We start from the raw sequence: 23,134 nt of genomic DNA, 5'->3' as shown, positions 1-23,134 counted from the left end.
AGACTCTGCAGGAGGCAGGCCTGGGGTCTTGGCATGGGAATCAGTACCAGAAAGGAGAGAGGAGGAGGAGTGTGTGTGTGTGTGTGTGTGTGTGTGTGTGTGTGTGTGTGTGTGTCCATCTGCACACACATTCGTCATGGTTCGACCTTAATCCCCCCCCAGCCTGAAATAGCCGCAGTGCACGCCAGCCTGGCCTGGGGAGGGGTGTCTCCCCTCAGGAACATGATCCGCAGGATCAACATTCCGGCCGGCCGCCAGCTTTGTTGCAAACTGCTGGCTCATGCTTTTGCCTGTGTGCTGATCATCCAGTCTTGTGTTGCAAAGTGGGAGATATTTTTTTTACTCACATTGGTCCCCCTCTCTCAGATGCCATACCGTGTCCCCATCTGGCACAGTGGGGTCTGGGCATACTCCCCACTTGGCCTTCCATTTCGAAGCGTGAGCTTTCTCTTAGTGGGTAGAATGGGAGTGCCATGTAGAGGAGACTGCTGCTTCCAAGCAGGAGAGGTAAACTGGGGTTTCCAAGGACTTGGGCCACAGCCTGCTCTTCCCCCTCCCCAGGAAGCCATGCTGCCCTGCCTGTGTCTAATGACATCCTAGCTTCTTACTCAGCAGAGCCCAGGCTTCCTGTGTGGGCAGATACTTAGCAAGAAAGCTCTTCCTTGATTCCAGGGGCTTCCTTGGTGGTTCAGACTGTAAAAGAATCTGCCTGCAATTGCCTGGGTTCGATCCCTGGCTTGGGAAGATCCCCTCGAGCAGGGCAGGCAACCCACTCCAGTGTTCTTGCCTGGAAAATCCCATGGACAGAGGAGTCTGGCGGGCTACAGTTCATGGAGTCTCAAAGAGTCAGACACAACTGAGCAACTAACACTTTGACTTTCCTTGATTCCACTGAAGAGACCCTCATGCCGGCCTTGCTCAAGCTTGCATTTAACCTAAAACCATCTTTCCCCTTGGAGATTAAACCTCAGCTCTCTTCCAGGGCAGATCGGGCTGAGCCACAGTTCTCACTCAGTTGCCAAGCTCTAGGGGGACTCTTACTGTAGGCACTGCACTAGGTCCTGAGAGAAGACTATGAATTTTCCAGGATGAGCATTCAACCTCAGTGGGAGGGAGCTTGTGTCCCACCTGAAGATCTAGATAAGTTCTGTGAGCATACAGTGCTCAGGGGCAAGAGGACCCTGAGGAAGGGCAGGAAAGCAGCTGCTGGAAGGGGTCTGGATTTAGCGAAGCATGTATGTGGCCTGAGGTTGCCCAGTCACTTCTCAGCTTCCTTCTACCTCCCGCTGGGAAAGCCCAGGCCCCACCTGTATACCCTCATGGCCAGGGTCTGTTCCTGTCCAGAGACAGATTGAGCCAACCTCAAGAGGGATCAGACAGGTCTGCAGGAGAATTTTCAAAGCTAATGTGATTGGAGAAGCTGTAGCTCCACTGGCTTTGGGAGGACTTCCTGAGGGACGGAGCATTTCAGGCAGGCTTGGGTCAGTAGGGGGCTTCCCTGGTGGCTCAGAGGTTAAAGCGTCTGCCTCCAGTGCAGAAGACCCAGGTTCGATCCCTGGGTCGGGAAGATCCCCTGGAGAAGGAAATGGCAACCCACTCCAGTATTCTTGCCTGGAGAATCCCATGGACAGAGGAGCCTGGCGGACTACAGTCCACAGGGTTGCAAAGAGTCAGACACAACTGAGACACTTCAATTCACTTCACTTCACTTCTGGGTCAGTAGGGGATTGGGGTAGTTAGCCTTGGGGCTTCCCTGGTGGCTCAGATAGTAAAGAATCTGCCTGCAGTGCAGGAGACCTCAGGTTCAATTCCTGGGTCAGGAAAATCCCCTGGAGAAGGGAATGGCAACCCACTCCAGTATTCTTGCCTGGAAAATCCATGGACAGAGGAGCCTGGTGGGCTATAGTGCATGGAGTTGCAGAGTCGAACACGACTGAGTGACTAAAGCTTTCATTTCACTTTTTCTTTTCACTCAGGAGAGTGGAGGGCGGTTAGTAGACAGTCTGGGAGCTCTCAGTATGAGCGTACCCATTGTAAAGAGAAGTCTGGAGAAGGGGAGGAACAGAGAGAACAGTCCATGGAGCAAAGAGGCCAGGGTTTAGGGGGAAACTCATGCCTCAAGCATCTGTTCAGGTATCTACCGAGCCTGCTCAGTTCCAAGGGCATAAAAACCACGGCAACACAATCTCTAACTGCAAATGGAGTATCTTGCAGCCAGATTTCTAGGGGCTATGCCTTGAGTCTGATCATCATAATTGCCAAAGACGTCCATTCTTCAGTGGAGAATGTGGGCAATGGGTTAAGGCTTGAAGATGCATTGGAGATAACTGAACTAAGTTGCTACCTCTTGAGCCGCTCAAGGGAGAACTGGCAGAGAAAAGGAAGAAAACGTCCACGATTATTGAGCTCCCCGGTCTCAGACACTGTGTGTACTGGGTGTTTGACACAGATTCTCTTACTTACTCATCACAGCCTGCAAAGTGCACATTCTTTTCTCCACTTTATACCCAAGGAAAGGGAAACTCAGGGCAGTTAAAGCTCAAGGCCCCATGCCTAATAAGCGACAGAGTCAGGGATGGATTCCTCCAGAGTCCATTTTCATTTCCTAGGTCCTTTTACTTTTTCAGTGATGTGTAGGAAGGAGAACCAGGGTTCCTGGACCCCGAGTGGGGAGCCATGACCCTGTCTAGCTGTCGATCAGGGATGAGAGAGCGAGTGAGGAAGCAATTGCGGAAAAAAAAGAATTTGGATTTGCTAATTGAAAGTAGGGAGGGGAGAGGCCGCAGAGAGCAGAGTTCTGAGATGCCAGGCTTGGCCCACCAGATGTCACTCTGCAGGTGGGCTGCTCTCTAAAAATACAGGAAAGGCATTATCAGTGCACCCCCGCCTGGGGGAAGGGGACTTGCCGATTGACCCACAGGGAGTCTGCATTTTCGGGATTAGCAGGAAGCCACGGGGGTGGAGGGCCAGCACCTCAGGCCAGCCCCTGGAAGTTCTGCGTTGTGGCTGAGCGTGGGAGTGGTGGTCCATTCTGCAGGGTCACTACTGAGATGGAAAGGGGACACCCGCGACCCAAGTGACAGGACACTGAATTCCACTGCCTTCCTCCTCCATGGGTGTTAAGGCTGTCCCTTCTGGGTCCCTAGCACACCCCCCACGACCCCACCGACCCTCCAGCTCAGGGCCAGGACCCGCTGAAGGCGGCCCTGCCAGGCTCAGAAACCAGAGCAGCTCCCTCCTTCCGAGGGAGTGTTCCTTAAGAGCGGCAGCTGCTGCATGTCCCTGCAGGCCAAGTGCCTTTCCCTTGAGATGTCAGCTCTCACCAGGAGAGGAAGAGGAACGGGGTTAGGTGGCTTGTTTACATGTGACTGGCTTCCCGGATTTTGGAACCCAACTCTTCTCAGCCTGAGACAGGGCAGGACGCTGGCTTTGCCAGAAATGGAGGGACGCTGCCAGGAATGGGGTGCTTGGGGACAACGGTAACCTCCTCACCAGGTCCAGACCTCAGCTCAGGCAGGCCACCGACCTACCAAGCATCTATCAGGCACCCAGTGCTGTGCTGGGTAGTTTGGGGAATTTAAAGACCCCCATTTCCCTAAAAGAAAAAAGAAAAGAAAAACCCTGCAACCAAACAGGGGGAAAAGACACATGTATAAGAAAGATCCCTTGTGCTGTGTGCCCAGTGTGCCAAGCCAACAGGAAGCGTTAAAAAGGAGTTGAGAGGATGGGCCAAGGGCATGCCCGAGTGGGTCAAGACAAGCTTCCCAGCAGAACCCAGGCTCTAAGAATTGGCTCCCCACCCTCAGCCGAGGCAAGTTAGGCACGAACCGGTCCTCCTAGGAGGCTGGGGAGGCTTTGGGCTTGTGGATCAGCAGAGACCCCTAGTGGCCTGGGGGTGGATGGCAGACAGCTGGGGCCGCCCACTCCGGCTGTCCCCACCCCCCACCCCCCCACCCCACACCCCCCCACACCCCCACCCCCCACACCCCCCACCTCACCCACCCCCACCCACCCCGTCCCCCCATACCCTCCACCCACTCACAGTACATCTCAGGGAGTGGTGATGTTTTTTTCTAAAACCCCCAACTGGAAGGGCCTTTGCAAGTTCATCCAATTCACTCCCCTGTTTCGCAGGCCTCCTAATAAGATAAAAAAATTCCAGCTATTGCAAAACAACTTAAAGGAAAACTCTAATCAGTCCTTTCCTTCACTCTTCATTTCTTCCTGCTGTCACAGTTTGTTCCAGGAATTTCTTCCTTGAGTGGAAATTAAGTCTTCCCAAGCAACACAAGCCCTCCCCTTAATAACAGTGAAGGAAGACAGTCGGAGGAGCTGACACACCTCCCCCTGGGCTGACATCAGACCACAGTGTCAGAGTTCACAGTCAATGCCAGCTCATTTCCAACCCCCAACCCCACCCTCAGCTTTTAAAAGTAATCACGGAGCCTTTCACTTTTTCATAGTTCAAAAGGGCTTCCTTTTGAACAAGTCATCTTTTTTTGTTCCAGAAATGAAATGTGGAGTAGAACTCACCCAGTGACCACTGTGGGTCAGAAAGAATGACCGATGGCCCCAGGGACCAAGGGCCTGGCAGCCGGCCCATGGGCGGTGTCGAGGAGCACAAGTTCTCAGCTGTCCTAAAGCCACTCTCCTGCCTCTCTCCACCCCCCTCCGCACCTCCCCAAGGGGCTTTCAGCCTGTGTCTCTGAGAAACAGCACACAAGGAGCAGGAGAGGGATGAGGCCTGGGGAGGCCAGCTCATTGGTTTCCATCTGACCTCTTGGTCATCTGGTCCCCGCCCTAAAGGATGTCCTCCCTGGGAAACTCTAAGCTTTCAGCTTTTTGGCCCATTTCCTACTAGAAAGTAAGAGACCCAGTGGAACAGCTCCAGCAGAGAAGCCAGGAAGAATGTCCATGATTCCTAGGCTTCTGGCAGTTTCCAGAGGCTTGGGGACACCCCTGCCATGCTCCTGAACACAGCAAAGAACTCCTGGGCTGGATAACCAGCTTTCAGCCCCTGGTTCCTGGGCAACTCAAGGGATGTGAGACACAGGATATTGGGATGTCACTGAAACTACCACATGTGCTTCTCACCTCTTCACGGGGCCAAGGAACCTGGCAGGAAACAGCTCTGTTTGGGTCTAGATGGAGTGGCATCCACCTGGTTTGGAGTGTGATGTGCCCCAGGAGGAAGCTGTCAGGAAGATAATAACACTGTGTGCTTAGCCAGCGTCTTCTCCCCAGGGGGCTCCTGCTGCTGCCAAACGAGCTCCTCCTTCAGAAAAGACCAGGAGGTGGTCCCCAGAGACCTAGTCCCTTTGTCTCCATAGAGACAAGGCTCTAGCAGGCTGGAGACTAAGGCAGGACCAGAAATAGCTGCAAAGTCAAGTCACGGGGCTCGTCTGGGACAGAGACTGCAGCTTCGAGTTCTGTGGCTTGGCCTTGGCCCAGGAACACCGTTTAGGCAGGGAGGCTGGCACAGGGGCACGTGGCACTGATCACCACGGCTAGGTGTGCAACTCTGGGTGAACCTCTGGTGTTGCTAAGTAAGGAACCCGCAAGGCTCTGCGACTTCTAGGACAGGTTTTAAACCCTGGCTGTGCCATTCCCTAGTGGAGTGACCTTAGCCAGAGGAAGTGGGAAATGATTTACTAGGTGCCTAAATGTGCCAGACACCATGCTTACCTTGGAGCCTGGCTGACTGACTGCAAAGCTCATCTTCCCACCGCAGCATCCGTGCCACACTTGGGACTGGAAGACCTGGGTTCAAGAGCTATGTGACTCAAGAATGTCACTTCCCTTCTCAGGACCTTGATTCCTCCTCAGGCAAACAGAATCGACGATATTTGGGAATTCTCTCCTCTGCTGACCCCAGGGGTAATGGTGAGGTTAAAATGAAATAGTGCAGTGAGAGAATGTTCTCTGATACTCAGTGTGTATAATAAAAATGTAGTGTTCAATCCCAGCTGATCTTTGGGACCATCTGAGAGGGGTTTTTTTAAAAATACAGACTGCTAGGACCTCCCTTGTGGTCCAGCGGCTAAGACTCTGTGCTCCCAAGGCAAGGAGCCTCGGTTCAATCCCTGGTCAGGGAACTAGATCCCACATGCCAACAACTAAAAAAAGAAAAGAAAGGAAACACAAGATGGCTGATGGTCTCCTTTAATGGCCCTAAGAATCTGTGTCTTTAAAAACACCCCAGTGCTCAGGCAGGTTTGTGAAACAGCTCATATTCACAAAAGTAAGCGGCTGACAGCAAAAGGAGAAGGGGACAGCAGAGGATGAGATGATTAGATAGCATCACCTGCTTAATGGACATGACTCTGAGCAGACTCCGGGAGACAGAGGAGCCTGCCAGGCTACACTCCATGGGGTCGCAAAGAGTCGGACACAACTGAGCAACTGAACAGAGATGAATATCACTTCCCTAGACCCCAGAGATGCCAATATTTTGCCTCTTCTCTGTCCCAGCTAAGCTGTGGTCACCAGAGGCCCCTGGCCACAGTCTCCACATGAGGTTCTCTGTTTCATTCCTTTACTGATATAACTCAGCCGCCTCCCAGCACCTCCTAGCAAAGACCCAAAGTAGGAGGAGAGGGTAGGAAAGTGAAGGGTCTGATGCAAAGAATAAATTGCCTTTAGTTACCCAAACCAGGTAAGCTGGTGCCGAAGCTAACCAAGCCAGAAGGCTGAGAACCAGTCAGAGTGTGAATAAGCCAGGGAAGATCCAAGTGATAACTCACTCTCTTGCCTCTGGCTGGTAAAGATGTGCTGGTTGAATCCCAAGTCATACATCTTGTATTTATTTTACTGGCTTTGCTTGTATTTTCCTAACCTTGCTGGATTTATTTTGGGGGTGGAAGAAGGTCTGGAACAACTTTTTATGTTGGGAATTCCCAAATATCCTTATTCAGTGATGAGCACCATGGTATGGATGGTTCCAAACCAGAGGTCATTGAAAAGTCATTTGCCAGGAGTATTATGGTGAGTGTCAATGGAGTGGCTGTCCCTGACTATTAAATGTACCTTCCAGAGACTTCCTTGGTGATACAGTGACCAAGACTCCATGTTCCCAGCGGAAGGGGTGTGGGTTCAATCCCTGATCAGGGAATTCGATCCCACATGCCTCAGCTGAAGACCCTGCAGGCCACAACTAACGCCTGGCACAGTCAAATAAAATAAATAAGTAGTTGTGTTTTTTTTTTAAATTTTCAAGTTTGTCCCAGCTTTTCATAATCTCAGTACTGGTTTACACCCTGGAAGAAAGGTTGGCTGGGAGGCTGGATCGAGGGGAGCTCAAGTTCGGAGCAGACGCAAGCTGAAGGGGCAGGCTTCGAGGATTCCTGGGTGTGAACACAGGGCCAGACACGTCTTATAAGTAAGGAGCCCCCTGAAGGGCTGTGAGTGCATGCTGAGTTGCTTCAGTCATGTCTGACTCTTTGCAGCCCCATGGACTGTAGCCTGCCAGTCTCCTCTGTCCATGGGATTCTTCAGGCAAGAATACTGGGGTGGGTTGCCATGGGGCCAAAGAGCCATGATGTGCTAATTCCTAATCCTCCATCCTTTCCTTGGGTCCCCATGCCGCCTCTGTATGTCCGGGTTTGGGTTGTTTTTATCTGCTCACCTGCTCATATTCATTGAACCCCTGTGATTCCAGGAGCGCCTTTCTGCCCAGTTCTTGGCCCTGGGGTGGGCGTGCAGTGTTTGTGGGTGAAGGAGGGCTGTGGCCTAACCTTGTTGTTGCTACCTACCTGGGGGACCTTGAGCAAGTGGTTTGGGTTTCTTAGCCTCAGTTCCTCGTTTGTACCCCAGGGAGCTGGAATACTCAGGCTGTAAGGGCCCTTCCAGTTTCTAGATTTCTGCAGGTCAGATGGTGTTACACTTGAGCTGTCCAAATGGAAAGGCTGAGAGTCCTGCTCAAAGAATAAACCTCACTGGCGGGGAGGCCCTCACAGATCCCAGAAAGGAAAAAGCGAGGCAGGAGCTGGCCCCTCCTCCCTTCCCCAAGGTCACAGCCGCAGAGGTGAGCCCAGTGGGGAAGCAAGGCCTCCTCCCCCACCCCACCCCAGATGGGAGGCGCAGGCGTGGAGGAGGGGCAACCAGACTCCAGCCCCACGGCTGCTTATTTATAGCCTGATCTCCTCAGCCCTGGGCCGGACAGTCTAGGAGGGTAAAAAAGGCAGTTCTGGAGAAGATGCCAAGGGTGGGTAAGCAGCTGAATCGAGTGAAACTGTACCGACTGCCTCCACCTGCAAGGCTCAGCCAGCTCCTGGGAGCTAGGGTCTGGGAAGTGACGCGCCACGGCTGTCCCCCGGCCCCTGATGTGTCTTCTTGGTCTGTGGCTCCAGATTTGCAGGCAGTGGCTCCAGGTTTTGCTCCAGGCACACACTTCTTGCTCCATGCTCTCTATCTTCCTGCATCTGATGGTCTAAGCTCGTCCAGTCCTTAAACCAAAGCTAGGGAGCTGGGGGCTTTCTTTTCCCCCCGATTTTCTGAACCATGGTCATGTTCAGTCATGTCTGACTCTTTGCGACTCCATGGACTGCGTGCAGCACACCAGGCTTCCCTGTCCTTCACTGTCTCCCAGAGTTTGCACACACTCCTATCCACTAAGTTGATGATGCCATCCAACCATCTCGTCTTCTGTCACTCCCTTCTCCTTCTGCCTTTAATCTTTCCCAGCATCAGGGTCTTTTCTAATGAGTCGGCTTTTTGCATCAGATGGCCAAAATATTGGAGCTTCAGCTTCAGCATCAGTCCTTCCAATGAATATTCAGGGTTGATTTCCTTTAGGATGGACTGGTTTGATCACCTTGCTGTCCCTTTTCTTAACCATTTTCCTGTCTAAATCCTAAAAGCGTCAGGCCTGTGATTCCAGGCCTTCGGCATGGAAATGACCATCCTAGCCAGCAAGTTGCCTGGTATAAGTCTTGTCTTCACAGGAACAACTGTGATTGGGGGGTGCTCAGTGACCCCAGTGGGTCTTTTAAGGCTCACTTACTTTCCGCCATTCATGCCTGCCTTGCTTTCTCCAAACGAAACCTAGAGACCCCAACCCTCACAGTCAGTTCCTTCCTCACAAACCCACCCTAGCGGAGAAGAGCGCCCGGTGACCAAGAAGGGAGGCCTCACTGCCCCTTCCTGGAGGCCCTCAGCTGAGCCTGCTTCCTGTCCACTTACATCAGAGTCCAAGCACTCTCTGCCCATCTCTTAGGTGGCAATGATGAGGGTGCCAGAAAAAAAAAAAAAGAAAGGCCCCTTAGCTGCTTTGAACTGTCTGCAGGAAAGGGGCCAGCAGGTGACAGCGTGGAGAGAGAGCCTCCTCAGGGGCTCCGTGCTGGGGCCTAAGGAGCAGGGGGAGCTGATGAAATGTGCCCCCAGCTGAGCGGATGCTCCTATGGGATGCCCTGGAAGACAGGTGATGAAGAGGACAGCGGGCTATTTTTATTATTATTTAGCAAATATTTTAGTAGCCACGATACGGCAGATCTGAACTAAGTACAGATAGTACGTTGGAGGCTGCTTTGTGTGGAGCTTTGTGTCATAAACACTGTGATACGGATGCTGAGCTGCGAGGCCCTTGGTGGCAGGCGGCTCCTGGGGATAGCTGCGGGTGAAGGATGAGTATGTGCTAAGCAGGTAAAGTCCGGTTCCCAGCCCTGGCTTCACTTCCAAGTCACCCAGAGCTTTCAACACGCACTTTCCCTGCAGAGCCCTGGCCACACCCCTGACCAATTAAGTTAGAATGTCTGGGAATGGAACCCAGGCACCAGTACTGGAGCTTCCACGGTGCAGCCAAGGTGGGCGCCACTGTGGGGGATAATTTCTGTCTCAAGTTCACGGGGGAATGGAATAGGTCAGCCGATGGCTCTTGTTGGTTGGTTGCTTGTAAGGTTGAGCCTCCCTATTCACACTTTATAGGAAGAACCGCCTTTTGGATTTGGGTCTGGGAGGAGCAGGAGCAGGAGGCGGGAGGCAGGAAGACAGGAGGCAGGAGGGAAGAGGAGGAATTTGGGGCTGTGGCAGCTAAGCCCTTAGTGACACTGTCACAAACCACACCTCCCTTGCTGCCAGGACCTCCTGCAGAATTCCCCCAATTCCATGTCTGGAGTCTCCAATAACCCCCAGGGGATTGTGGTCCCAGCCTCAGCGCTCCAGCAGGGCAACATCGCCATGACAACCGTCAACTCACAAGTGGTGTCAGGTCTGTGCAGGGGATTCTGGGGAACACCCCTGGGAGGAGAGTGGGTGGCCCTGAGGGAATTCCAGGGTTGGTGGGGGGCAAGACACTGAACAAAGTGTTCTAGGATGTGGGAGGGGGTGCCCCCTGGCAAGGGAGGGGCTCCCAGCTGAGTTTCTGTAAGCTTGCAGATCATTAGCAAGACCTGGCGATGCTGGTGGTTTGGAACGAATTTGGGTTGGAGTCTCATGAGTCCCACCAAAGACCCTTCCACCCGCAAACACACAGAGACTCTGTTCTCTGCACCCCATCCCCTCCCACCCCTTCCCCACAGGGGCTGAAGGCCTCCAGAGTAGAGAGTGTTTATACGTGAGTGCCAAGTGGATTGGGAGCCCTGCTTGCCCTCACTCCTACCCATCCCTATGGCAGGGGACCCCAAAACTGGTTGTCTCCTCAGGTGGAGCCTTATACCAGCCGGTTACCATGGTAACCTCCCAGGGTCAGGTGGTCACCCAGGCAATCCCCCAGGGAGCCATCCAGATCCAGAACACACAGGTGAGTGTGTGTGTGCAGTGCAGGTGTATGCACACGTGCATGGCGTGGGGGAGGGCTCCGTGCCCAGTCTCCTGCTAGGCGCTTTCGGCTGCTAGCTTCCTCACCTCTCATCATTCCCCAGAGAGATATCATCACCCCCACCTGACGGGCAAGAAGTGGGCGTTGGAAAGGTTCTACCAGCTCCTGAGATCTCAGTGCCTCTCGGGGTCACGTGGAGGGACCCTACACTTCCTCCTCCTGCTCTGCACTCTGAGCCAGTCTGTAGCTCAGTGGCGTAGAGGGCACACACAGAGGCCGGGCTGGGATGGGAAGATCCATCCCAGCTGGAGAGCTGACATTGGCTCCACCATCTTGGATAGGTCAGCTGATCCCTCTGAACTTCCGAGTTCCTCTCTGTAGAAGAGGGGCTCACATCAGCTGACCATGGCCCCACCAGCCTACAGAGCTGATGTGAGGGCTGACCATGGTAACGGATAGGAAAGCCCTCCAAAAAAGCTCATGTACCCCAGAAATGCTAACGACCATTGGACGGTTAATGGCAAACCTCTCTCTCCCATACCTTCTGCATGAGCCTGTTTCCTCTGTCTGCTCTCTCATCCCCTACCCCTCCTCCCCTCCTCCTCCTTCTCCTCTTTCTCTCTCCTTCTTCCCTTCTCCCATTCTCTGAGGGGTTTGGTGCCAGATGACAGGAAAGGTGACCTCCCCTGGACCCTCAGAATGAGTTGGGATAGGGTTATTGGCAGCGAGAGCCTGCCGTCTCTATGGCAACAGGTCCCTAGCTGCTGGCCCGCCAGGCTGCTGATGCTGATTTTTTCTCCACGTGCCCTGAAGGTTAACCTTGACCTCACCTCCCTCCTGGACAATGAGGATAAGAAGTCCAAGAACAAACGAGGAGTCTTGCCCAAGCATGCCACCAATATAATGCGTTCTTGGCTCTTCCAGCATCTCATGGTGAGTGTGTGTGTGATGGGGTGTGGAGTTTCAGTGTGGGGTATGAATAAGCCCTGGGACACCAGCCCATGATTCCCACATCTGCAGAGGGCATGACCTCAGAGAGAGGCTCTCTTGTAGGGATACCATCTTCCAGAGGCCAGGGTAGAGGGAGGCTTAAATGGGACCTAAAGCTGGAGATTCCTCCAGTGCTTGTGGCTACTGCCTCAAAAGAATATGATGTCCATGAGGGAATGGGGATGGACACGTTCTGAAGAGCGTAAAGTTGTGGGCAAGAGGGCAGTGTGGTTTCATGAACAGTGGGATTCTGTGGGGGTGGGGCCGTGGTTACTGCTCCTGCAGGAGCCACGCTCACCCCTGTCCGCTCCCGTGGAAGAAAATGCTGATTCTCCACGAGAACTCTTCTGTTTCCTGAGTCCTTGGTGCTGGGCGGGGAGCAGAGGGTGTGCATCCCTTTCCTTCTGGTCGGAGCAGCCAGAGGAAGCATGGACTGGTGAGCCACGGTTAAGCCCACCCCCTCCCTGAGCTGGGCAGCCCAGGCTGAAACCCTAGCATCAGGTAGCCAGCTCAGCTCAGAGATGCAGAGCAGTCGTTTTCTTGGCTCTCTTCCATGAGATGATGATGCAGCCTGAGGTTTAATAGTAGCATTTATGGGGGACTTCTCTGATGGCCCAGGGGTTAAGGCACCACGCTTCCAAGGCAAGTGGCTTGGGTTCAATCTTTGATCGGGGAACTAATCCCACAGGCCGTGGTACAGCCAAAAAATTTTTTTCACTAAAAAAAAAAAAAAAAAAGAGAGAGTAACGTTTATAGGGGCTTCCCTGGTGGCCCAGTGGTTAAGACTCTGAGCTTCCACTGTGGGGGGGCGTGGGTTTATAAAAAACCTGCCATGTGCACCGAGCAGGATGGTGGTTGTGTTTGCGTGCACGGTAAGTTGCAACAGACAGGCCTTGGGTTGAGTATCAGGAGTGACTTCAAAACTGTGACCTTCTTGCCTCATTCAAGGGTTGGAGCAATAAAGCCAGTGACTCTGCCTGGGCTGAGTGTGTGTGTGTGTGTGTGTGTGTGTGTGTGTGTGTGTGTGTGTGTCTGTCTGTCTGTCTGTCTGTCTGTCTGTCTGTCTGGGATAGGGAGGCAGAATCTTCAAGCACAGGCAGGCTCCCAGTGGTCTGCCAGCTCTTGGCCTGGCATGGCAGTAATAGACAGACAGACAGGAGATAAATACCAGGCTTAGGGCTGTAGGCATATTGGCTGGCAAAGTGTGGAGAAGAACCAGGAGTTAGGGAGGCTCTTTGTTCAGAGAGGAGAGAAAGTCAGTGGATCTTGGGAACTAATTACTTAATCATCAGCCCTTTATTTGAAATGGGAGAGCCTCCAAAAGCCATGGGGCCCAGGCCCAGGATTTGGGGATCTTTGGCCACCTGATGAGAAGAGTTGACTCACTGGAAAAGACCCTGGTGCTGGGAAAGATTGAGGGCAGGAGAAGGGGATGACAGAGGATGAGATGGTTGGATGGCCTCACTGACTCAATGGACATGAGTCTGGGTAAACTCCGGGAGTTGGTGATGGACAGGGAGGCCTGGTGTGCTGCAGTTCATGGGGTCACAAAGGGTCGGACATGACTGAGCGACTGAACAGAACTGAACTGAACTGAACTGAGGATCTCCGCCCCGGAAGCAGGGGGCCTGCCCATCCAGCAGATGGCCAGCATCGCTCTGGGATGCTGGATGCGGCTGGAGCTCTGCGTCCACCATCAGATCCACACCCTCCCCCGGACTCTGGGGACATGGGGCCGCCCCAGCACTTTGCTGAGGTAGCCCATTTTGAAAGCAGCACCTTGGGCACAGACAATAACCAAATTTGGAAAGGAGCTGGAAGGCTGAAGGTTAAGGTGAGGAGAGGAGGTTGGAGAGATGCCCAGAGCCTAGTGAAGAAGCCAGGGAGCCAGGGCCAGGCCCAGCCTCTTCCTCTAACTCAGGATCTGGAGCTCGTGGTGGGGGTGCCCAGGTCACCTGCCTGCTCTCTCTTCCACGTGGGAAGAGAGCAGAGGGCTCTGGCGGCCCTAAGACCCTGGTGTCTGTGCTGAGCTCCAGCCCTCCGCCCCACCCCGGGAAGAGGGCTTCAGTAGGGGAGGTTTTGTGTTTGTGCTGACCTGTCACACCCAGGTTTGCGGCACCCAGGCAACCTCCCCGGCCATAGCAGGGGCTCCCTGTGTCCCGCTGTGAGAATGTGTAACTGCAGGACAGTGGGAATGGTGGGAACGCGTGGGCTTTTGAGACAACCAAGCATGACTTCGTATCTAGGATTTCCCTCAATCCTCTGCGATCTGGCCACACTCATCTCTTGTGGAGATCATGCCGAAGGAATGAAATGAGTGAGGAGGCCCTGGCGTCCTGGGTCTTAAAAAGTGTTAGCTGACTTCTCTCCCCTGTCCCCACCCCGCAGTGTATTTTTGAAGACTGTGAACATATCTACAACCTCGCTTTTCAGGGGAGAAAACGCAAGTGTAGTAGGGAGAGGAGGCTGCAAGACCAGTCCCACCCCACTGCCCAGGAGCCCAGCATCCAGGCCAGCACCCCTGCTGCCTCCCGTCACCTCAGCTGCCTCCCACCCCCAGACGGCAGCTCCCCCACCCCCCGAGTTAAGCCTTCAGCCTGAGGCAGAAGGTCACAGTATCCATCCCTCCTGGCTGTGCCTGCCCTCTGACCTTGGACTTCAGGTCAATGTCCCGCCTCTCATCCCTGCCTCTCACCCCTTGCTGCCCAGCCCCTTCCATAGCTCAGGATCCTTGCCTTCCACTCCACTGCCACCTCCAGCCGGACAGACGAGAGAGAGCAGAGCAGCTGAGCAAGGCAGAGGGGGAGGAAGGACCCAGGTTAGAGCTGCAGAAGGACCTGGAACGATCGGGGGGCCTGCTGAGCTGCGGGAGTGAGGTTGTCGCCCACCGCAGGCCCTCTGCAGCTCAGAGTGCACTCAGAGAGGATACTGTTGATAAAACACTCGACATTAGCAAGTCTTCCCCCCAGAGGCCATGGAGAGAGGACAAGGGAGTGACCCTTTGGCCTTTAAAGTCAGAACTCAGAACTTCTGGATGAGGGAGAGGAAGAGGGTTGGGAGAAGTCTGGGCTCTAGTAACTCAGCATGACAAGCTTGTCCTCTTCAGGCCCAAGGCTCTGCAGATACAGGCAGACACACAGCCCCCGCTAAACACCAGCTCAGGAAAGGCACTGTGAAAGCTCTTGGTCACAGGGCACAATGAAAAGAAGACAGGCTCTGAAGCCAGCCAGACAGAGGTGTGAATTGAGGCCCTTCCACTAGCTGTGCACTCATTCGATTTCTTTGAAAAAGGAGATAGTAACTCATTTCCCACAGTTGTGAAGATTAAATGAAATAACATATATAAAGAGCCATGCCTGCCACACAATCGCACTTAAGTAATGTGAATTCTCTTTGAACTTTCCAGAAGAGTAGGCCATGGGCAGGGTTTTTAGGCTAAGACTCAACATTTGTGAAAGTTATTTAGAGGTAGCTGACTGATCTGTTTTCATCCGTGATAGCTACTGATTCTCACTTGATCCTAAGAATGCGTTGGCTAACTCTGTTACTGTCTGTTCGGTGTGTACATGTGTGTGTCCAGTCTACATGTTTTATGCCTGACTCAGTTGTAAATTCCTCAATAGGGATCATATATGATACCTCTTCTATGGGCCCCAAAGCACTGATCGATCCCCAAGTGTGTGTCTTACAGGATATTATAGGTATTGCTCCCAAGAAAGGGTAGCATGATGAAATAGGTTTATGAAAATCTGGATTATATGAAGTTTAGCTTATTTCTTTACCCTTAGTGTACTAGAGGGCTTCATGAATTTGCAAGAGGATGCGTGGCTTGAAGTTTTCCCCAGACATTTGGTCACTCTGAGTCATACTCTTGTTTTCATTGTTGCTTTGAGGAACAACTCTATACAGTTGTTGGCGAATACTGCTCTGTGGCAGTGTTGTGTTAGACACATAGTAGCTGCTCAGTTTTAGAAAAGGTATGAATAAGGGCAGATCTCAATATCAGTAGATGTTCTCCTCTCCAGTGCAAGGCAACTAATTTGTTGATTGGTTATTTGGAAAAGTTTGTTGAAGAAAGGAACAACCATTAAAAAGATACATTTTAATTTTATTTTATTGAATTATAGTTGATTTACAATGTTGTTGATTTCTGCTGTACAACAAAGTGATTCAGTTATACATATGCATGTTTTTTCCTATTCTTTTCCACTGTGGTTTACAGGATATTGAATATAGTTCCCTGTGCCGTACAGTGGGGCCTTGTTGTTTATCCATTCTACGTATAATAGTTTGCCTTTGCTGATTCCAAACGCCTAACCCATCCCTCCTGCACCCCCACTTCTGCTTGGCAACCACAGATCTGTCCTCTCTGTGAGTCTGTTTCTGTTTTGTAGATAAGTTCATTTGTGCCATAGTTTAGATTCCATGCATAAAGGATATCACATGGTATCTGTCTCTCTGACTTACTTTACTCAGTATGATCATCTCTAGGTTCAACCATGCTGCTACAAATGGCATTCTTTCACTTTTATGGATAAGTAGTATTCCACTCGGATAAGGCAGTGGTACCCCACTCCAGTACTCTTGCCTGGAAAACCCCATGGATGGAGGAGCCTGGTGGGCTGCAGTCCATGGGGTCGCTAAGAGTCAGATACGACTGAGCGACATCACTTTCACTTTCACTTTCATGCATTGGAGAAGGAAATGGCAACCCACTCCAGTGTTCTTGCCTGGAGAATCCCAGGGACGGTGGAGCCTGGTGGGCTGCCGTCTATGGGGTCGCACAGAGTCGGACATGACTGAAGTGACTTAGTAGTAGTAGTAGTAATATTCCACTGTGGGCTTCCCAGTGGCTCAGTGGTAAAGAATTCACCAGTCAGTGTAGAAGATGCAAGAGATGTGGGTTCACTCCCTGGGTTGGGAAGACCCCCTGGAGTAGGAAATGGCAACCTGCCCTAGTATTCTTGCCTGGGAAATCCCGTGGACGCAGGAGCCTGGTGAGGTACAGTCCATGGAGTCGCCAAGAGTCAGACATGACTGAGCACGCGTGCAGGCAAGGCAAAGAAAGACACATTTTATTTGGATTTAAAAGATGCATATTTGTTTGCTAATGTTTTGATATAGGAACAAGGTCATTTTCTCATTGAAGTTTGTCATTTTTACTTGCACACATTTCTCCTATAATATAGCATCTATAAATTTCATTTTTATTTAAAATGGAATAAGAACTTTAGCTTTGGGGAAGTAATCTGGCTGTAGGATCTTTTTAGATTTTTACTGTATATCCTAGTCTCTTTCGCTTGTCTCACCTGATCTCACTTTTAAGCAAATTTGACTCTGGAGTCTTTCCAAAGCACTCCACTTAGTTTTCTTAGCAACAGCTCTTGCTTTTTGCACTCATATTTCATGGTTTACAGAATAGTTAATTAAGTTCCATAATTATAGTAACACAGAGAAGTAGCATAAACTAGGCATTGCAAAAAATGCTGTCTTCCTGATAAGCAGATAAATTGGCTAATGACCATTCTACAAAGTAAGCTATTCGTCCTAAGCTTTCAGGATGTAGACAGCAGTTCTGATGGCTGACAGCAGGAAGGGAGAGCGCGGTATACTATGCAGACTTGTTTAGTAGCCATCAATTATCAGAACTTCTTCTGTAGGTGCTGGTTCTCTGCTGTCTTCTTTCCTTCAGGCGGAAGTTGGTGCTCTTTCGTTCCTTTCGCCCTGTGCCCGTGACTTCTTGCCCTTTCCGCTGTCCCATGGCACTTGCAGCTCCGGAAATGTGTTCAGATGACAGCATGCTCCTGAGAGAGAGGCTCAACTCCCGAGCCTTTTTGCTCTTAGGCTACTGTGAGATTGGGATGGTTTCATCCATTAGGTCCTTGCTCTAGTGAGATTTTCTTGCTGTTGCATTCAGGCTGAAAGCAGCTAAATTCCTGCTGGAAGCGATCATTTCATTGCAAATCCAGATCGGGTGGGAAACCCTGGCAGAGGGTCCCTTCTGTGGAGGCAGGGGGGTGCTGCTATTCCCAGCCTCCCCAGTCCTCACTTCTGCCCTCATCCCCTTTGGTCCAGATCACAGCTTCCCCCCACCATCCTGCCTGCATGATTCTGCTCATTTCCATCAAAAAATGTGACTGCTCTCTGCTGCTGCCACCCAGGCACAGGAGCCACTTTACAGAATGTTTTCACTATGGGGGGATCTTGGAGAGGAAACCAAGCCCTAGTGGCCCCACCACCACCAACGGAGCCCCCCTACTCCAGTAGCTTCTGCAGCTTGCTGGGTGCGGGCTAAGCTTCTTTCTGCATCGTCTCATTTCACCTGCCCAGTCAGCCTAGGAGGGGGTAGTGCTACCATCCTCATTTTACCAATTACAAAACTAGGCTCCAAAAAGGTAACCGGACTTGAAACTAGGTCTGTGTGGCTTGAATTTCTTCCCACTAGTATGTACCACCTCTCCACTGGCTCAAGAAACAGCAGCATCTCTTGGCTCCCACACAAAGTCTAGGTAAAGTAAAAGGGGACCCCAACTCTCAGTCAAGGCGCTGAGCCCCATCCTGGGACAGGTGTGGGGTTTGATAGTCTGGCCCTCATTTTCAGATACAGTGAGGCTGCCTGACTATCTCATCCATTCCTCTTCCTTCGGCCTCCATTGCATCCACCAGCCAGGTGTACATCTCTCCAGGGTTGCACTCTGCTTGCTGCCACCTTGCCCCCACCCTACGGAGCTGACGACCTTGCTCCAGGGCCCTCAGATACACTTGGCTGCAGTCACAAAACCTGAGTGCACAAAAGCACCAAGGGCCTCCTCTGCTTGATTCTTTGGATATTGAACTGTAATTCACATACCATAAAATCCACTCTTTAGCTATACAGTTCAGAGGCCTTAGGTATATTTACAAAATTGTCTAATCATCACCACTATCTAATTCTAGAACATTTCATCACCCTGGAAAGAAACCCTGTACCCAGTAGCCATCACTTGCGCACCGCTAGAAGCCAGTGGTCTACTTTCTGTCTTGAGGGGTTTGCTGATTTCGGATATTTCACATGAATGGAATTGTATTATATGGAATCTTTTGTGGCTGGCTTCTTTCACTTAGCGTGATGTTTTCAGGGTTTACCCTCTTGTAATACATGGCAGTGCTTCATTTCTGTGTATGAATATCCCATTGTGTCAGAGAAACCACATTTTGTTCACCCATTCATCACTTTATGAACATTTGGGTTTCACCTTCTTGGCTTTGAGTGATACTGCTGCACACATTGGTGTATACCTCATGATTCTTGTCTCTGAGACTCTTTGTCCGGTTCCCAGCTGTTCTCACCCACAGGGCTGGAGCCTCACATGCTGGGCTCATCCCTGCTGGAAGTCACCCAGGTACAGCATGTGCCCTGCAGGCAGGCTCCCGGCCAAGGAGGGCTTGTGAAGGAGAGAGTCAGTCGATTGCCTCTGCACCTCAGTGTTGCCTTCAATCACTCAGCAAACATCCTTGCCTGCTTCCCTGTGCCTAGCGTTGCATGAAGTCTAAAGAAAGAGGGCATCTGCCCCTGTCAGACACCCACCTACACAGCAGATAGAGACAGTTTATGCAAAAGGCATGGTACTTGGAGACAAGATCTGGATTTAAGTCTCACTGGCCCCTCAGTGGTAAAGAATTTTACCAGGTGGCTCAGTGGTCGGCCTGTCAAGCAGGAGACCCAGGTTCAATCCCTGGGTCAGGGAAGATCCCCTGAAGGAGGAAATGGCAACCCACTCCAGTATTCTTGCCTGGGAAACCCCATGGACAGAGGAGCCTGGCCGGCTCTGGTTCACGAGGTCACAAAGAGTCGGAGACGACTGAGCTTGCACACACACACACATGCCCCCTGTACCTAGCCAGCAGAACTGCAGTGAATTGCTGGACCTCATCAAGCCTCAGTTTCCTCTGCTGTAAAATGGGAGCCACAATATCCAGCTCATAGTACTGTTGAAAGGATAGAATAAAATGATGGATGTGGAGGTCCTTTGTCCTGAAACAGACACAGCTGCTGCTACAAATACCTGCAGGCTACCTCTGAAAGTCCCTGTAATCTGCTCTGCCTTGGAAACCTCAGAGAGAAAAGTTGACACTTCTAGGGAAACTGTGGAGTAAAAAAGCATCAAAAAGCAAAAAAATAGCTTAGGGAGACTGCACCATTCTTGCTCCAGCATATATTATCTCTTACTTTTTCCTGTAATTTCATCGCCTTATCTGAAATCTCACTCATCAGACATCCATTTAAAATTATCCTATCAGAATGCCCACGGTGAGGCCATCACTCCTTCATAGCTTAGGTATGAATTAGTCCAGAAGCTTGGTTTTCTACACCCACTCCACCTGGATCAGTTTCAGGGAAAGAGTGCCAGTGTTTATTAGTGGTGGAAGATGAAGATCAGAGCATCTGTAAGCACAGCATTTTGAGGAGGTAGGCCAGAATGGGGTGCCAGAGGAAAGGCTCCTAGCAATTGTCTTCAGCTTCTCCTGACCCTTTTGAGAATCTGATGAAAGCTTTATCTTCATCTTGATGAACATCACCGCAGGGGATTTGACTGTAAAGTCCTAAAGGCTGGACGCCTCCGATTGAGGAAGCAGATGGGAGGATAGCATAAGGATCCAGGGATTCATCACAGGAGGGACTGGGAAGAGTCAATGGAGCACGGAAAGGGAAACGCTGAGAAAGTCTGCGCTCACTAGTCTCAGCATTTACCTGGGTCTAGTTCTGTTCCCTGAAAGCACAGGAAGATCTCTCATTTTTTCGTCCTGAACCCTGGGGGCTTCTCTCCACCAGAACACAGATCTTCAACCAAATCAGTCTTTAAGGCTAGCCCAGAAAACTACCTATTTTAAAAAACTTGTTTCTATGGAGAAAGGTGATCTAAGTTCCAAATAATACATCTGTCCACTAACACCTGAGCTTCAGATGAGAGAGATGAATTCAGCACTCCTAGGACTAGTCATTTAATTGAGGGAATAAATCATACATATCCTACGAATGGTCAGCCCATGATGTAACCAAGTGCTCTCACACAAACACACTTGCAGGGGGTTGGCAACTCAATAGAGGGGAGGGGGTTTGCCCATCTTCCTGGTCAGACATGTCCAGCATAGTGTATCCAGGACTGAGCATTATATTCCCAAAGGTCCTTTGACAAGTCATGTCCAGGGACGGGCAGCCAGGATGGGGACATATCTGTTCAGATGACTCCTACAGGAAGCACGTCACACGATGAGGGCTGAGGGCTGGAGACGGTTGGTCTGTGGGACCTTTGGGGCAGCCTGTGCGGTAGAAAGAAAGACTGTGGAGGCAGACAGACCTGAGGCTGAGCCCTGCTCCATTTTCTACTTACCACATGACCTTGAGTGAGTCAATTAACTTCTCTGATGTCAATTTCCTTTTCATATAGTGAAGGCAGTGATACGTATATATCGTGAAGATCAATAATATGTTGTTAAAAAGCGCAGTGGCTGACAGAGGTCAAGTGGACATGGCTAAAGATACAGGAGAAGATGAAAAAGATGCAGGGGGTTGGACATCCCCGCTGGTCCAGAGGTTAAGGATCTGCCTGCCAATGCAGGAAATATGGGCTCAGGCCTTGGTCTGGGAAGATTCCACATGCTGCAGGGCAGCTGAGCCCAAGAGCCACAACTACTGAGCCTGTGTGCTGCAGTTAATGAAACCCACGCACCTAGTGCTATGCTCGGCGACTAGAGATGCCACCGCAATGAGAAGCCCTTGCACGGCAACTAGACAGTAGCCCTTGCTCACTGCAACTAGAGAAAGCCCGCACACGGCAATGATGACCTGAGGCAGCAGCGAAAAAAAAATACAGGAAGTGTGGGTCCTGACTCTGCCACATACCCCTTGTGTAAACTGGAGCCAGTTTTTAACCCTCTCGGCTGAGTTTTCTTGTGCGTAAAATGGGAATAATGATGCCTACTTCATTGATGTCTTGAGAATTCAATCAGAATACATGTCAAGTACTCTCACAGGGTGCTCTCTGCTCTTTAAGTGCTCAGAGTTCTCCAAAAAGCTGTCCGCTTCCAGGAAGTGGTGGTGAGCCCTGTTAGGAGGCGAGGGCAGGTGCTTCGGACCCTGTGTGGCTCTGGAAGACAGTCTCTGCTCTCTGGTTGGACAATAGGGAGGCAGATGAGTTCAAGAGAGAAATCCCTGGTTGGGGAACTAAGATCTCACTTGCCAAACACTAAAAAATAAAATAAAGATTCCACCTGAAAATGGCCAGGGGAGATTTACACCTCCACAGCATCCCTCAAGGAGCCTGAAGGCAGGTTAGCAGAAAATGCCCCATCATATATACCCAAGGGCTGGTGCAGTCCCAGCGTCAGGGAAATAAACCTATTTGAAAAGAAAGCACATTTGTACATGCACACAGGGGCTGCTTGGGGTCTTGCCCTCAGAAAAACAAGCTGTGGCTTTCCCGGAGAGAGAGCTACTTGCGCTGAGCAGCAGGTTTATTTTATGTTACTGATTTACTTAACAAACACTCATGGAGTGAGCTAGGCTTCCCAGGTGGCTCAGTGGTAAAGAATCCACCTGTCAAACAGGAGACGTGGGTTCGATCCTTGAGTCGGGAGGATCCCCTGGAGGGAAAAATGGCAACCTGCTCCAGTATCTTTGCCTGAGAAATCCGATGGACAGAGGATCTTGGCGGGCTACAGTTCAAGGGGTCACAAAGTGTCAGACGTGACTCACAGACTAAACAGCAGCAACATGGAGTGTTCAGGCACCCTTCTAAGTACCTTTCAAATATTAACACATCGATTGTTATTAAACAACCTTTGGAAGGTGTATTTGCTCTCCCCACTTTGCAGAAGGAGAAGCTGACACTAGAGCCCAGGGTCTTGAGCTGGTGAGAGACCAGGGTTCAAAGCTGGGCAGTCTGATTCTAGAGCCCCTGTTCTTCTTCTCTGGGGTGCACCAGGTCTTAGCTGCGGCATGCAGGAGCTTTAGTATGGCACACAGACTCTTGGGGCTTGTGGGATCTAGTTCCCTGACCCAGAATCCAACCCGGGCCCCCTGCACTGTGCCTCCAGGGAAGTCCCTAGAGGCCTTCTTCTTTGTCCTTGCCTACTGCTACCATGCTGCCTCTGAGACCCTTCTAGAGAAGTAGCCAGTGTGTTCAGTTGACTCCTAAGGACCCCCTTCTCCTTCTCATCCCCCCATAAATATGTTTGAAACCATCAGTTGTGTGAACAGCACTGTTAATAAGCAGGTGGCCCAGGGAGCCTGAATCACTGATGTCCCCCACCCCCTTCCTACTCATTTTCACACCCACAGACACACACAAAGGGAATGGTGACAAGTACCACTTAACCCCCAGGATCCTACGATCATTCAACGAAGACGTA

At 51.3% G+C, this 23,134-nt stretch overlaps 1 protein-coding gene and 1 non-coding gene across 5 annotated transcripts in view; both read left to right on the top strand.

The window, feature by feature from the left end:
* PKNOX2 (PBX/knotted 1 homeobox 2) overlaps positions 1-23,134 on the top strand; it is an 82,702-nt gene that overhangs the window by 50,778 nt on the left and 8,790 nt on the right. The window contains exons 5-7 of one of the 4 annotated variants that reach the window (XM_068977170.1): positions 10,087-10,204; positions 10,638-10,735; positions 11,567-11,686. The exons of 1 other annotated variant lie outside the window; for it this stretch is intronic. In XM_068977170.1, the coding sequence (XP_068833271.1) occupies positions 10,087-10,204; positions 10,638-10,735; positions 11,567-11,686 (336 nt within the window). Of the gene's footprint in view, positions 1-10,074; positions 10,205-10,637; positions 10,736-11,566; positions 11,687-23,134 lie in introns of all 4 variants that reach the window. 2 more of the 4 variants (XM_068977169.1, XM_068977171.1) reach the window with 2 other exon arrangements.
* Positions 1,496-1,567, top strand: TRNAW-CCA (transfer RNA tryptophan (anticodon CCA)). Its single transcript has one exon. It is a non-coding gene; the product is annotated as a tRNA-Trp (tRNA).

The sequence above is a fragment of the Capricornis sumatraensis genome, chromosome 8, assembly GCF_032405125.1.
Source record: "Capricornis sumatraensis isolate serow.1 chromosome 8, serow.2, whole genome shotgun sequence".
NCBI lineage: Eukaryota > Metazoa > Chordata > Mammalia > Artiodactyla > Bovidae > Capricornis > Capricornis sumatraensis.
Note: the sequence above shows the minus strand (reverse complement) of the source record. Positions and strands in the feature narration are given on the sequence as shown.